Below are 16,616 nucleotides of genomic sequence, written 5' to 3' on the forward strand. Positions count from 1 at the left end.
AAAATGGAAAATTGTTTAGAGTAATTGTATATCTGTTATTTAAGTGATAAGTTAGGAAAGTGAAAGCTCTGCTAAAATTGGTAAATTGTTATCAAAAGTCTCAATACGCTTTTAATGCAAAAATAATAAGTTTTTTTTTTTTTTTTTGATTTTAACCTGATACTTGCAGACTTGTCGCTCACTTTTCTGCGCATTATTTTTTGTATTCGTTCATTTTGTTTGATTTGATTAATCGCAATTGACATAAGTTGCAACAGCTGCAATCAGTGAGCCAGCATGGAAGTGGCGCATGTGCCAAGGCTATCTCGCTTACACTTATCCGCCGATGGCTACTTGCTACTTGCATGTAGTTGCGCATTTTACATTGTCACGGCTAACTTGTCTACCCAAAATTGGATAGTGTCAGTGTACAAATAGCTACGCTTGATCTAAATGTGTAAAAACCTCACAACTAGCCAGTTATCATGCAATTTAAATGGATATTTCAAATTGCATTTTCATATTCACTTCAATGTGTCTTTTTTCGCTTTGCTGCTTCATGTATGATGTATATTAGGGTGATCCAAAATAATTAACCTAACGAATTTATGGCCTAAAAAGGACCTATTTACTGAGAAGAAAATTCTCCCATGAATGACTTTTTTTTTTGCACAGAAACAAAGTCCTATAAGTCTAAATTAGAATAGTTTTGGCAAAGTTATTCAAGTTTTTCATAAATCAATCTTTGAAAAAATAAAAAAAGAACAGCATCAAAAATTTAATTATTACGATTCCGTTGAAAATATTTTTAAGTATTTTTATGAAGATTTTTAAGCATATTTTTTTTTAATCTGAGGGATTTTTTTTTTAAAGGCCCTGAGATAAACTATTTTTATTTATAAATAACTCCATTTTTGGAGGTATTTTCACATCGGTCCAGCCCACGTAAATCTTAATATTTTTCCGAAATATTTTGGTGGACATCTTCAAATATAATACATTTTGTAATCCCGCCGGAAAAACCGCAACTTTTTTTTTGGGATGCAGCCTAATATACATATATACATACAAATATGTATGTATTGATACCCATTTCAGAAATATGACATACCTTAAGCCTTATTAGCTTTTATTTCCCACTCACACCTTGGCTCAATGCACCCGCATTCGTCAAAGTTTGTCAATGGTAATTACATTTCTAACGATTTCTCTGTTTGTCCACTTGGAAATGATTTATATGTCATGAAATAAATAATATTGTTTTTAAATAAAAATTTCACATTTTTCAAATTAACTTATGTTGACTGATAACTAATGCTGAATTTCCACTAGGCATTGAAATGATAAAATATGTATGCCATTTAAAAAAGTGCCGTGTGGAAATGAACTTAATGACAATTTTTTAACGTAATGACACGATTATTTTTTAATACCCAACTTTGACATTTAATGCCTAGTGGAAATGCAGCATAAGTATTAGGTAAAAACAAAGTTGTGTGTGGGTTAGGGATGGGCGTTTTTCAGATTTATATCGCAGTTTTCGCTATCTACCATTAAATAAAATTCACGTGGCTTTAACAGCCGTTTTTACACCCGAGCCCACTTGTGCACATTGTTATTAAATTTAGATGAGCAGGGCCTTATTGTATTTACGAAAGAGCATGCTTTGACGTGAAAGACTCCAGAAGTTAACAGGTTCTTTCATGTTGATATTTTTACCGGCAGTAACTATTTTTACACTCGAGCGCACTTGTGCACTTTGTTCACATAACTGTTGTTTGTAACAGGCAAAAGGAATCGAGATAGATATGGACAAATGTATGCATAAATGATCAGAATGAAAAAATAAATCAATTAAGCGGTGACTGTCTGTCCGTCCGAGTAAAAATTTTGATATCTTTATGAAAGTTGGTATGTGTATTTCTTTTCTGGTGTAGGACGGATGGTATTGAAAATGGACATAATCGGACAATAACCACGCCCACATCCCTTATAAATAATGGTACTTTAGAGAAATACGAAATCTTCGATAAATCAGTAAACACTGAAGCTAATTTATTCAAAATTGATCTTTGCAATAATTCTTTAGCAAAAAATACGATTAAGATGGGAAAATGGGCATGGCACCGCCCACTTATAACCACATATGTGTATTTCGGTAGCCGCTCTATAATTTTTTACCAAACTGCGTACAATTATTACTTTTGATACATAAAAGCAAGGCCTTGAAAATTTCTGAAATCGGACTAGAGTTACGCCCAGTGAAGCAGTTAATCACGTAGGGGTGTCTCAGGGATCTATTTTGGGTTCATTCAACTTATACATTAGCGATTTCCGAATCCTTTAAAGTTTATGGTTATCGAAATGTATCGAGCTATCCATTTTTTTTTTTGAGTTATCGTATCGTATCGCATTATTCTAATTGATCAATGCTAAATGAGTTGTCGAAATTTATAGACACAGAAACTTAGTTGTCGAAATTTGCGGATAGTTAGCGAGTTATAAAAATTTATGGGATTATCGAAATTTGTCAAGTTAGAGAAGTTCATCAAGTTATCGATGTTTATTGAATTATCGTTATTTATAGACTTAACGAAATTTAACGAGCTATCATAATGCATCGTGTTCTTTCAACTTACGGAGTTATCGATAATTATTGATCTACTGAAATTGGTCGATTTATCGAATCGAAATTGATGGAATTTTCAAAATATATCAATTTATCGAAATTTCAAGGTTATATGTGTTTATCGAGTTATCACTGCTTATCAGATTTTATCGTATTAACAGAGTGCAAGGAGTTATAGAAATTTTTGGATAGCTTTCGAAAAATATGGAGCTGTCAAAATTACAAATTTACAAAGGTATCCTAAAAGTAAAGGTATCGAGCCTTTTAGTTTCACAGTTATCGAAATAAGTCGATTTATCGAACTGTGTTGAGCTATAGGATTCTAGTGTTTTTGAAATTTAACGAATTATCGATATGTATCAAATCATTAAATTGTTCGATAAACTGGTATGTATCGGGTCAATTACAAGTCCCGAAGTCCTCAGAAGACCTTCAAACACATAAAAAAATTGTAGTTACGTTTTTGTTCAAAGCAGAAGATTTTCCGTTAAGTTATTTTGTACCTTATAAGTTTAGTTACGTGCTAAGTTACAAAATCTCTCCTAGGATCTTAAAAACCAGAAAAACGGTCGAATTTCGACAGTAACTGGCACTCTAGTAAATTAATAAATCATCAAGCAGCAAAATATTCAACTTATAGAATTAAGTACAAAAATAAAAGTGAAATATGTTTATCGTTGCCAACTAAAACTTGTAGTCAAAACTCCTTGTTTTACAGAGGGATAAAGTTATTTGATTTACTACCACAGGAAATTAAAAGTCAGAGTTCGCCTACAAAATTCAAATACTTTTTAAATATATGTATATGTACATGAAAATTCATAAGCTGAAATAATGGAAAATTCGGAATTAAAAGACGCTAATTTACTCAAAATTGATACTATCACAAATACCCTTAAAAAAAATATGGAATTTTGGAAAATGGGCGCGGTACCGCCCACTTATAACTATATAAGTTTATGTCATTAAGGGCCGTTTTCTCAAGTAACCTGTAACTTTAAAGCTCACTTTATATTTAAAGATTGCAATAAAATGTATGACTGTGTCTAAAGTAAGGCATTTTATAATCGGTTTTAAATTGATTTACAACCAGGAAACATATGTACTTAAAAAACCGATAATAGAAATGCTTAACTTTAGACATAGCCTAATTTTTAATCCAACCTTTAAAAATTAAGTGGACTTTAAAGTTAAAGGTTACTTCAGAAAATGTCTAATTGAACATGTGGCGGTAGTTTTCCGAATAGTGTATTTAACCCAAATCGACCCCGTGTTGCCATATGGCAACGCAAAATACATCCTGTATGAGAGGGTGTAAAACAAAAACAGTTTACTTAAAAATGCTTATATGTACGTTAACTAATTGCAAGGTTAAGTTAGTCTAATCTGGTAGGTCCTTAGTGTTGCCAGTATGAGCTTGTTTTTACTCGTTAAAGTAGTAATCACAAAGGATGTGAATGCTTTTTGTTAATTTCAGTAGAAACTTCGGCTCAACTTTTGAAATTTCGTCTAACTTCTCGAATTGGAACTTTCAAGCATTTTAATCGTAGTTTTGACAGTGAAGGATATCGGTATGACAGACCTCAAGTGACGCTTAACACTATTTTACATCATCAAAAGGCGCTTCCACAGCAACTTACTATCCGATCCAGCGATCCCACAACAGAAATGGAAAATATAAAAACAAATTCTAAACAATAATTTTAAGCATTAACAAAAACATGTTTGTATTTTTTCTCCTTTTTCTCAGATTTTTTAGAATTTCTCAAGAAGTTTTGATTATAGAGAAAAATAAATTGTTCCATCGCATTCAGCGACCTCGAAAACATATTTTTAACCTAATAGCGCGCCACTTTTCCACAATATCTGCTCTTGCCATGTCCTTGAACATGCTCTTAAATATTACAGCCAAAAATTGTACAAAACGGAGACTCGCATCGGATTAAAATTTGAATTTGGCAACCAGACTTAGTCAGGTGGGTTTTTAAAAATATTCGAAAGTTTTTAGCTATCAGCCTGAAAAAAATAGTGACATTGGGTAAAATTGGGTCATTCTAGTACTTATGTATGTATGTGTGTTCGCTCTTATCTATGACATTAAATATATTCCCTCATATTTTTTCACCGAAAGCACAATGCAGTAGGCGGCGTCACTTTTTGCTCATCCATCTGTACACTTTGCTAATTAGTTATGCTGAGGCGTGAATCTAATTACCTCATAATATTATAGCATTTTTTATGATGTGAAAACAAACCAAAATAAAATGTCGATGAGCAAAAATGTGGTAGTCACTTGGTAAAAATGTGTCTTTGAAGTTTCTTGTGAACTTTTAGAATCAGTAATTGCTCCCATCAAACCAGTGTAATCCAAATTTGGAAAATATTTACATGCTTGAAATTGGCAGCAATTGCAATTCTGAAAGATATTTCAGTTCAGTTTTTTTTCTTTGTTTTTTGATGTCTACTCATAATGCCAGATTTCCACTAGGCATTAAATGAAAATCTATGTCATTTAACAACATACAACAGTGACAAATTTGGACATTTAAAAATACCTCTCCGTTTGTGTTAAGAAAAATTGTCATTAAATTCATTTCCACGTGGCAAACATTTTTGGTTATTTCAATGCCTATTGATAATTCGGCGTAACACATTAACTTTTTGTTATACAGACAACACTCCCAAGCTTATTAAAAATTTCTTTCAGTGATAGAAAAACTTATGGGAATTACCAGACATTTCATTATATTTATTTATAATACATTTTTATAATCATATACAATTTATGCGACAGTGTTGTTTTTGTAGTTGCTGCTGCTTTTTGCAGATAGTAGCACAGTAGATTCTAATGAATATATGGGGCATGCAATCGCACCATAACTAACTAACTAGTGCTACCATAAATAAATATACATACATATATGAATGTGCATGTTATACGGGTAAAATATGATTATGAAAGAAGGCCTGGAACGCCTAAAATGTGTCAGCTTACTCACGTGAATATATGTACAAGACCATACATACCTACATAAATGTGCATGCTCGGGCATATTAACATTAAGAAGCACATTCTAGTCCCAAACCTTCTATTAACGTCTACTTTGGACGAATTGGAGCAAAAATTACTGAAGTGTGAAAAAATGTGTGATGAATAATGAGTAAATTTTAGAATATAATGCAATACCCACAACCTACATGCATACATATTTATGTATGTATGTATGTATGTATGCACATATATGGTTATCAGACTAATTGGATAGGTGCTTTCCTTAAACTACCAAACATATTTCTTTACTTTTGGGCGATGAGGTATTTGTTTTAGACCGATTGCCGTTTATGAGTTACAAATGATTCAAGGACACCGCATCCTATGACACTTTCATCACATGAAGGAGATGGGCCGATCATCTTACTCATACTTAACGTAACTAGGGTGGCCGACGTAGCCAAGTAAGACTTAATTTTGATTCTGCTCGAGCAATTTCTAAAGAATTGTTTTCAATGTCGGTCGCCCCTCGGTAGTCAATGGTAAACCTCCTTATATACTTTTGCTAAGAAAAAACTTTTCACAAACACCATTTGCCACTCGAAAGCGGCCTTAAACTGTCCCTCCATTTATGTTGTAACATTAAGTAGCACAACACAAATTCGAGAAGAAGTTCGGCCGACCAGAATTTGGTCACCAGATCAGCATACTCTCTTCTCGATTTGGTACGAAGAAAAAAATACTAGATACTCCTTTCTTAAATCGTTAAAATATAAACTAAGCCTGTGGGGTTTATCGCAACCAAAGCAATGTACCTACATACAGTGAAACCTCGATATAACGAAGTCGAAGAGGTTGGATATTCGTTGGTTGCTAGCTGTTATATCTATAGTTTCGTTATATTTATGTATTTATAGAAAATCAAAACTACAATAAATCTAAAAATGCAATATTTTGGAAAATATTCTTTACAACGTGCGACAAAAACCGAAATATTTCAAAACACACGAAACAGTCAATATATTTACTTTTACAATATGGGTACCAAGGTACATTGAACAGGTAGTATCAGTAGAGCAGCTGATTTGATTTATTTTCAAATTATTTGGTCTCGAAAATGTCAAATATTTTTAATTTTTTCTCACAAAAATTCTGAATTGTTAAAATCCATTTGCATGTGAAACCTTTTTCCATACAAAACAAGCGATTGAATAGCAGCTTTTGGAACGTTCGCCCAACTCAGCAGCACGACCGCTGATTACTGGGCCTTGCAAAGGATGGATCAATGCTTCGAGAAGCAAACAAATTTACTAGGAAAGAAAGTTGCATCAATTTTTATTTTTTCCAATTTCAATTTTTTATTTTTTATAATTTTTTGTATTTCACATGGCACGCTTTGATTTAGAAGAAAATATTCAGAACAGTTTTTGACAGTTTCGATACCAGAAGCAACAACAAAATACACGCAAATGTTGTTTTTGCTCTACTGATACTACCTGTTTAATGTGCCTTGATGGGTACCAAATGCAAGAGAAAATTCTGTAGAAATAAAAAGTCTAAATAGTAGCAGTAGCCCTTGATTGTAGTTATGGTGACTTATGAAAAAAGTGCAAAAGTCTGATGAGCAGATGTGGTCATCTCCGAAAGAGCAGCTAATAAGCATAATCGTTGTACAAAGCTCAATGACAATATTACAAATAATTGTTAAAAATCCGCAATAACATTGACAAATAAAGAGTTTAGGATGATCCTGCCTTAAACTATACAATAAACAAAATTAATGTATAGAAGTAAAAATATAAAATTAAAATAATAGAAAAATAAAGTTTTTCTGTCCCCAAGGACAAAATCCCCTTTCAGATATTTTAATTTTTTTGAGCTAATAAACTTAAAAAAAAACAAAATTCTACGAGCACATCGTGTGTATATTAGCTCTTGATATACATATATACAATTTTTTTCAAAAAAAATAAGCAAATTTTCATTATATTCAAGGATACAATTTTAAAAAGGCATTTTCAACATTTATTCGTCATGGTGCAACAAAAAATTATAATTTTTTTTTTATTCTACGGAATTATTTCTTTTACTCTCCAATATACCGAATCTTTTAAATAATTTTTTTATTCAATCATATCCTGGAAATTTCAAAGACTTTTAAAAAAAATCGAGACGTCAGAAAGAAAAATTAAAAACTCAGTTATACTATACTTGGCTCCTAGTTTTATGCATATATGGATTTTTTCATGTGTTTTAAAAATTTTTGGTTTTTGTCGCATGGTGTTAGCTCTTGACACACAATTCAAAAAAAAAAAATATTGCAAATAATCACGAATATTCAAGGACTAAATTTAAAAAGGGAACTTTTTACACCTGCACCAAACAATTTTACCTTTTTTGATTCTACTGAATTTTGTCTGTTATTTGATACCCATATTGTTATTCTACATGGCACTGAATTTTTTTAATTAATCATCTATCTATTTGAAATTTCAAAGTCATAAAAAAAAATCCTAATATCTGGGAATGAAACTACAATCGCAGTTTTGATACTTTGGGTCCCTAGTTTCGCTAATTTATTGATATTTTGTGTGTGTAAAATTGACCATTCCACGGTGTTATAAGTATAGTTTGGTCGTTTTTTAACGGGACTCTAACCGTCACGTATTCAGAATCCGGTGTGTAGAGGCTTTTAAATCGACAGTTCCTCATATAAAAGTTTTTGTTAACAGACTTTAGCCGTCAATAGCATTTTTTTCTACATTGGGTTTTTCGTTTTATCACGGTTCGTTATATCGAGGTTTCACTGCATATATGTGTTTGAGAGCCTGCTGTACACATTGTATTTGTTTATTAGAAAATAAGCATTAGCGAATATGCTTGCTGACTATACAAAACGAAGAACTATATCTAGCACCAATGTATTTTTAAACCTCGCCGGGAAGCTAAAGCTCGGAACACTTTGACGACAGCAAGCGACAAGCAGCATCTGTCAAATTTTAAATACACACGTTCTTACGGACACAATTATTTTGACCACAGCATGACATCTTGGCTGCAGGACTGCAATTGTCGACGTCGCCAAATTAAATCTATTTCTAATTTTGCCGGCGACAATGAGTAGATGTAGTGCTGCAAAATTAAATTGTCGCAAAATTAATCACATATTCTTGATTGTTCATGTTTTTCTTATTTACTTAAATAAAAATACACAATTTGTGAAATAAATATACCAAAATGTCAAACTTTAAAATCAGCTGTTTGCTATGTCGCTGAGGTCTTCAAAATGTTTAAGAAGCTGGCTTCAAGGCGACATTTGTCGACAAAATGATGTCGCGGTCGTTACGTCGTGAAGTTGCAGTCGTCAAAGTGTTCCGAGCTTAATAAGCGCTATATAACAATGACTTGATTAAGGTCATCAAACCTGCACCGTTATCGCGAATTTCAAAACCAATATGCCAAATTAATGAACTGGGCTCTTTGGTGTGCAGTAACCTTTTATTATTTTTAAGTTGAAACTTTGTTTAGTGGTGATTTCAAATTTTATGAAATGGAAAACCGATACTATTTAAGACTTTTCTTCGCTCAGAAACGGCTGGACGGATTTAGGTGAAACATTGGGAATATATTTATTTAGTGCTTTGAATAAGGCAGCCAGCTCTTTATAAAAGTTAGTTTCATTTTTACTCTTTTAACGTCACGCGGGTTCATAGTATGACCTAGCAGAATGTATGTAAAAGTAAAAAAAAGCAAATATCTAGCCGAAACGTTGATTTTCAGAGCTTTTGCGACACCACTCAGCATCCCAACACGCGAGAATCTCGCAAAATGTCCTCAAACGATCTCGTATAACAGCAATGAACGATTGGAAAACTTTTTTGATCGTAAAAGCTTCGCATTGCAGCTTGAAATTTGCGATAAAAATGCAAATGGAAGAAGAAGATTGCCGTTCTGCTAATGTTGAAAAATTAGTTTTATTTTATTTGTCAAAGTGAAGTGTGTGTAACAGCTGAATGATTAAAAACTATTAAAGATTCAGTTAGTCTAGAGATAGTTGACGTAACGTAACCTAATATATTGGCCAACGCAATATATTTTTGTTCAGAAATGTTTTGATGTGTGAAGTGACAATCAGCTGAAAAGGAAAATACAAAAACGAAATATTTCCGCTTCTGGCTAAGTTGAGTGTTGAGTAATCATTGACGATTTCTTAGGTAAGTTAAGTTAAGTCCAGAGTAATTGAGCCTTAAGGCACTGAAATTAATCAGCGGCTAGAAATCCTCCGAAGATACCAAGGATTTTTAAAGGCACCTAGTGTTGAAAATTATAAAAATTAACATGCTCGGACAGCAACGAATCTAAAGATCGAATTCAGGACACAAATGTTAAAGCTAGAAATAAGACCTAAATAAGCTAGAATAAGATAAGAGAAATAGGAGAACGAGGTAGATATAAAGAAAACTTGAGAGATGCCGGAGCATTAATGATAATGAATACTGAAGAAGTAGCAAGAGATGAAAGCTGTTTTTAAAATGTTAAGGCTGTTACTGTTTCTGATGGACATAGAAAGTAACATTAAATTTTTAATACAGTCCTTTAATATTTTTTTAATTAAGAAAATGCCAGTTTTTATTTTGGTCTAATGGACTTGTAGTTTTCCAGGAAAAAACCTATAAATAATAAAAAGCGTTATGGTTTAGCTGCATGACACAAAAAAAGAAGGTAGTTCCATTGTAACTTTTTCGCCGCCTTATCAACATCCTGAAAATTAAGAAGATTGCGGCATCGCGTGCTTTCATACCCAATATGTAAAATCCTTCAAATTTTATTATTAATTTTTTGTTTATTTAAAATCACGTTGTCCTTAGAATCGAAATTTGAACAAGCAAATGCTCTTTTGATAGGCAGGGTTCGGTTATTTGTACAATGATTTTGGGTGAACCAGAATAAAAAGAAAATTAACATGCTAGTGTGGTCAAACGATAAAACTTTAGTTTAAAATAAAGGTTTGAAATTTTCGAACACAACTTTATTAATAAATTCGGTTTGAAATAAGCGGTTTTCCAAAAAAATTCTGTAGTTAGCGTAGCCGGAGTTGGACTGATGAGGGTTATTTTTTCTAAGCGCAGCCAAAGGCCTCCAAGGCGGAAAGGTATTCTGCGCGAAAATCGCGGGGTTGGCGTAACCGGAGTTTACATATCTCTGGCGAAATACTAATTTTACCCCATTTTCAAGTGGGTCGCTAGTGGTTTGAAAAGGGTAGGGGCGACTTTTCTTAAAGTGTGGGCACTTCCCTTTCTAATGGGTGGGGTTTTACGAAACTGGCAGTTTCTGAACTTTGTTTGGTTTTCCTAATTACATATTAAAAAGCAGTACACAACGAAAGTGTATTCAAACGACTAAATCTCAAAAAAAAAAACGCTAAATGAAAGATCGTTTGGCGCCAAATCATATGTATTTTAGTTTGAAACAAATACGATGCGGTTTATTTTTTCCCCCCAGTGTACACACTCATTCAACTCACTCACCTTCTTCTAGTCCACGTCCTATTTCCTCGGCTGTCAATTTGGGAAAATTCACTTGCAGCGTGTGACCATTGAAGAAGTGACTTAATCGCTCTATAAGCATATTTGTCAGCTTGGTATCGCGATCATCGCTGGAGCGTGACAGCGAAGATTCCAGCTCATTTTCACCATAGAGTGGCTGAAGTGGCGCAGAAGATGCGGCTGCGGCGGCGCTAATAGCGCTATTCGGCAGGCGCACCAATTTAATGCCATCCGCCACAGCGATGGCATCTATGTGCGATATGCGATCAATGAAGGAGATTGCCTTCTTCTTCAGGCATGGCACAAAACCGCCATCTGCGCGGCTGCACTCATCGTAGATGCGCAAAATGGTGCGTGTGCTGGCGTTAGCGGTGTTCAATGGCGTGGAAGATGACGGCGAAGACGATGCAGGTGCGGGCGGAACTGATGCTTTTTTGACTGTTGCTGCTGAGTTGCCAGAGGCGACTGATGCTGCTGCTGCTGCTGCTGCTAATCCTTGTTGCGCAAAAGGGAAATTACTAAGATTCTCGGTGCCGGCATTGCAAGCGGATAACAGGAGGCAGAGGCAGAACGCGAACGCGTAACTCCAGGATGTGGCGCGATTTTTTAACTTCGCATGCGCAAATGTCTTTTTCAAAAGCATTTTGAGAACTTTTGTTTTGTTTTTTTTTTTTAATATTTTAAGTAAATCGGTTTTGAGTGTCAAAGTTTTCAAATTCTTAATTTTTTGTTTAATTTTTATTTTCACTAATTATTGCCACTAACTTTCGTATGTAGTGTATGTTCGGTTAATTGCAATATTTTTTGTCAATTGTAAGCACAAATCACATTTTAATTATACTTTTTTTTAGTCAGTATCCTGCCTTATCGCACAAATACATACGCACACTCGTTAACGCAAGCTTGCGCCAAGCGCAATTCAACGGTAACTTTTGGTTGCCTTTAACTACTACACTTCATATATATGGATTTATTTTTTGCTGTTGGTGTTGTTTGTATCCATTTGATTAACCACCGGCTGAAGCGGCTTCTGTCAGTCTTCAAAACACACTGATGCCACCGCAAAGCGCGCTTTATTCTTTTATAGACACCTCTTTTCTTCACATTAAAAACCAGCAAAGAAATTACCAACTGCTTTTCTTTTGCTTTTCCGAATTTCTTTGCAATTTCATTGCGAACACGGCCACAGCCGGCATTCTGTGCAGTTTTTTTTGCTGCAAAGTCACTTCTTAGTCGGCTGCTTGCTGACTGGCATTTGGTTGTTGAAATTTTTGCGCCAACTAGTATTTTGTGTCTGCAACATTGTTGCTAAACAATTGTGAGAAGGTAAATGCATTTTTTTTGGCTTAACTTGAACCGATTTCTGCCACTTTTCACTTTGTTAAGAAACAATTTTTCTATTGAAATTTTAACTTTGAAATGTTGCGTTCTCCCACGTTTAGCTATGTAAGTGGCTTATGCCTTTGAATTGCAGGCAAATATGCAAATACAATATTGTTTTACTCGATAAACTGCAACAGTTGGCAATCGCTGACATTGACGTGACAATTTTCTTCTCTCACATTGTTACATTGTTTACATTATTCACTTACATTTGGATTTGTTTGCTATCGCTTTAGTTTCGCCGTCTGCGCTGATTTTTTTATTTGTTTAAAGGTAAATATGCAACATGATCGCGTTGCACTTGGCGATGAGTCGACAGCAGCTTGATTTATTTTACATTGAAGTAAAAAGTGCGAGCAGTAATTTAGCTCCTGAAATCAGGATTGTGGGAACTTGAATGGAAAACCTTTTTCGTTACTCAAAGGGTTTTCATGTCTAGGTTGATCAAAAAATAGCCTTGGAACGTGCAGCTATGAATTAAAAAAAAAAATTAAAAAAAAAACATGGCGAAGTGATTGGGCACAATGCGTGCTATGAGGGATCACAATAAGAAGAGAAAGGCAAAATAAGAGAGTGCGAAGAGCTTGATATGCTGATCGACAGGAAAAACCGCCTGACAATTCAGAGTGTCTAACTTAAGGCAGTTTTCATGACTACTGTGAATTCCTTCGGACATCTAATGAGCGATGAATGCAGCGTGATAAAATTGTGAATGGCATGGTAACATCACTAATGACACTACAGGCTGGCAATGAAGTGTGCTTTGCGCAATTCTCAAAAGGAAAACACTGCCAGAGATGCCAACTATCGCGCGTTCACACTTCTGAATTGTTCTGATAGCGTCGTATGTGTTCTTACGTAACTTTTTTGTAATGAGAGTGGTTAGTTTGAATGCGACGGCTATAAACGTGAGAACTAGGGATGCTATTTTTTTCGCTTTTTACTATCCCGGAATGTCGTTATCACAATCCCGGGATTAGTCTCGGGATTAAGATATTCATTACTTTTGAACAACTTAAATCGAAAAAATTGCTTCTAGTTTGTTTGAGAAGCTCTCCTAACATAAAAAATAAATAATAAATAAATGGGTTTGAAACCTACTTTTTATTTAAAGTGGCGTTTTCTTTTCTCCCTCTAACGTTAGGATTTATTTTAAAGGACTTTGTAATTTCAAAGATATGACTACTTCCAAAAATTCAATGCAATTTAGAATCAAAATATGGATACCAAATAAAAGAGGAAAATTTTCGTTGTTCTTTTTGCTGTTGTTGTTGTTTTGGTTTTGTGTTGTTATCACTAATAATAGTGGTCCCACTAGTAGTCCGGAAGGGGTTCGTCACTCGTCCGCAGAGCCAGGATGCATAGAGAAGGCCCGCCTACAACCGATCTTGCTCGGGCAGCGGAGTGTTGGTTTGGTAACCCCAGCATTTCAGCCCTCAGCAACAGTAACGTTTCATATTGAAGCGTCAAGAAGTGCTGAAGTGTGCAGGATGCAATACTGGGCTTTTCTCTTAGTTCATTCGACACTGTGAGGCTTGCCATGCCACCATTTAAGCTTCCACGCCACGGCAAGACGACCAACGTTGAGAAAGAGGAGAAAATTAGATTTTTTTTCAAGTTCGGGCCAATTTTGGAATTTCCTTGGCCACTAGAGAAAGTTTTGACACTTTGTTTTGAAAAGTGAGGGATATCAAAAATTGGTTGTCCTCTTAATATTCTCATTAGTTTTGATTTGTTTTGGCCAGCTGTGTTACACTTCAGTCATTTTGACCACTTCCTGCGAAGTGAAGCGATTCTATGTATAATTATTTGAAAATAAATTCTGATGTTAAACTTGCTGAGTTCAACTTCTGCATTAACTTTTCCATGCGACGGAAAGTATACAGCCATGGTCGAACTTTTTTGGAATCGCTGCAAGAGAAATTATAAACCGAAAACAAGCTATCCTTTTAAATGTCTTAAAAAACACAAATTTAATGTCTTTGTTGTTCTAAGGAATAGCTCATAATCTTTAAAGTTGTGTTGTCTTTTGAATTGTATCCTCCAGCAAATTTGCGAAATATGGAAAGCTACAACAAATGGTCGTTAATCTTTTTTTCCCTTTATCGGAGTAAAGTAAAACTTTTTAACTTAAAACAAATTGCAAAAATCTAAACTTGCATTTCTCTTAATAATTTGCCACAGGTATGTCACAAACATGTTCAGGTGTACGTATGAACGTTAGGGTGGTCCAAGGTAAGTAAAGTCGGAATTTTAATGATCCCACCCCTAGGATTGTTCTACATCGAAAAAATTATACTCAAATTTTTTATTTGAAATCAAAAAATATTTAGAGGTCGCTCAAAGCGCTCAAAGTTTTCCATGAATTTTATATTTGAAAAAACAACTCTTCGTAGAATTAATATAGCATTCTTGAAGATCAATATTTTTCGATCGGAAAACTATGGTTCTCTTCAGAAGACTTCCTATAAAAATACCAAATTGTTTATTTAACCATTTTTTTATACTATAGATTTTTTATTTATTCCCCCATTGCATTTTCTGGGGGTTTGGCCGACCTATAAAGAGATTTTTTATTTATTCCCCATTGCATTTTGTGGCATATTCTGGGGATTTGGCGGACCTATAAAATATAGTTTCTATGAGAAAATGGTTAAATAAATAATTGCGTATGATTATTGGGAACCTCCTGAAGAGAAACAGAGTTTTCTCTTCGAAAAATATAAATTTTCAAGAATTTTATACCATTTCTATGAAAAGTGGTTTTTCCCATATTAAATACATAGAAAACGTTGTGCCATTGAGCGGCCTCTAAATATTTTTCGATTTCAAAATAATAAATTGGGGTATTTTGTCGGTGTGAAACAATCCTTGGTGGTGAGAGCATAAATGGTCCGACTTTACCTTTTCCCCAAATGTATTTTTGGACCACCCTAATGCACATACATTTATACATCCATACATTTTATAAATAGGAATGTGAAGTACATGGTTACTTATCTACATACTAATCTATCTTTTCACTTTCGCAGCCATGTTTATGTTGCTTTCAATTGCACGCTGGCGTCTAATAAGGCACCGCAAAGGTCAAACATGCAACCGCAGAGTTAATCAGACATGGTATGAATCTGGCGTTACAATAGTTACCAGTACTTTCCCTGCACAGTTAGACAAGTACTAGTAGCGTTGTTTTGAAATACGACAGGTGTTTGCGTGGCGAAGTAAAGTTAGGCAAAAGCGGTCTGCTTTCCGTCGTTTTTTTTTTGTTTGTGCAAAGTTCCTTTAGTATTTTTTTGTGAGTTTTTTTGCGCTTTTAACTATTTTGTTGTTGTTTTCAGAAATATTACCCTCTTACATGAGTATGCACTTGGTTACTGCTAAAGCACTTTTAATCAGTTTCGCGTCATTTTGTCTGCTTACTGAATTGGAAAATTGTTGCACTTACATATACATAATATGTACCGACAACAACAGAAAGGTGTACTCGATATTGTTTACTGCTAAGTTCATTGTCTTCATTTGAAGATTCAATATCAAATTTACGACAAAGAATGTATGTACTAGGAATGTTAGTCCCGGGATCCCGGCCTTTTTGAGCTCCCAAAAATTCCGGGATTTTAATTGGCACTGATGGCAATAATAGAAACTAATATTCTTGACGAGTATTGGCTATATTTAATTTTTGATTTAATAATTAATATTTTTTTATAAATGTCTAGCTCATTGTACAAATTGCGTTTTTAGTTTTTCACTCTGGCGTCAGTAGTTCAAAAATGATTTAAAAAATTCAGAGAAATGTGCTTAGAGAAGACGTGTGGGTATCAAATTAAAAAGGAAATCCAGTAAAATTTAAACAGATTCAAATTTTTCGTACAGAAGGACGGGTAAGTAATTAAAATGTCTTTTTAAAATTTTATTCTTGAAATTTCGCAATATTTGTTATTGAAAAATTATATGCAAAGGACCACTATTTTCTCCTTTACTACCCTGCAGGAAATGGGACTAGTTTGCAGCTAACTATTAACTAACTAGCAGTCGACTGGTGGTAACTATTTATTAACTATTTCCTGTGGCCGCAACTAACTAC

The 16,616-nt window shown here is 34.2% G+C and overlaps 1 protein-coding gene across 1 annotated transcript in view; it reads right to left on the reverse strand.

Moving 5' to 3' along the window:
- Osi12 (DUF1676 domain-containing protein Osi12) overlaps positions 1-11,848 on the reverse strand; it is a gene marked incomplete at its 3' end in the record, with an annotated part of 20,237 nt that extends 8,389 nt beyond the window's left edge. Inside the window, exon 1 of the mRNA XM_017621505.1 lies at positions 11,129-11,848. Coding sequence (XP_017476994.1) covers positions 11,129-11,789 — 661 coding nt within the window. The remainder of the gene's footprint in view (positions 1-11,128) is intronic.
- Positions 11,849-16,616: the final 4,768 nt, after the last annotated feature.

Source organism: Rhagoletis zephyria, unplaced genomic scaffold (genome assembly GCF_001687245.7).
Source record: "Rhagoletis zephyria isolate East Lansing unplaced genomic scaffold, Rhagoletis_zephyria_1.1 Rzeph_scaffold_02482, whole genome shotgun sequence".
Classification (NCBI taxonomy): Eukaryota; Metazoa; Arthropoda; class Insecta; order Diptera; family Tephritidae; genus Rhagoletis; species Rhagoletis zephyria.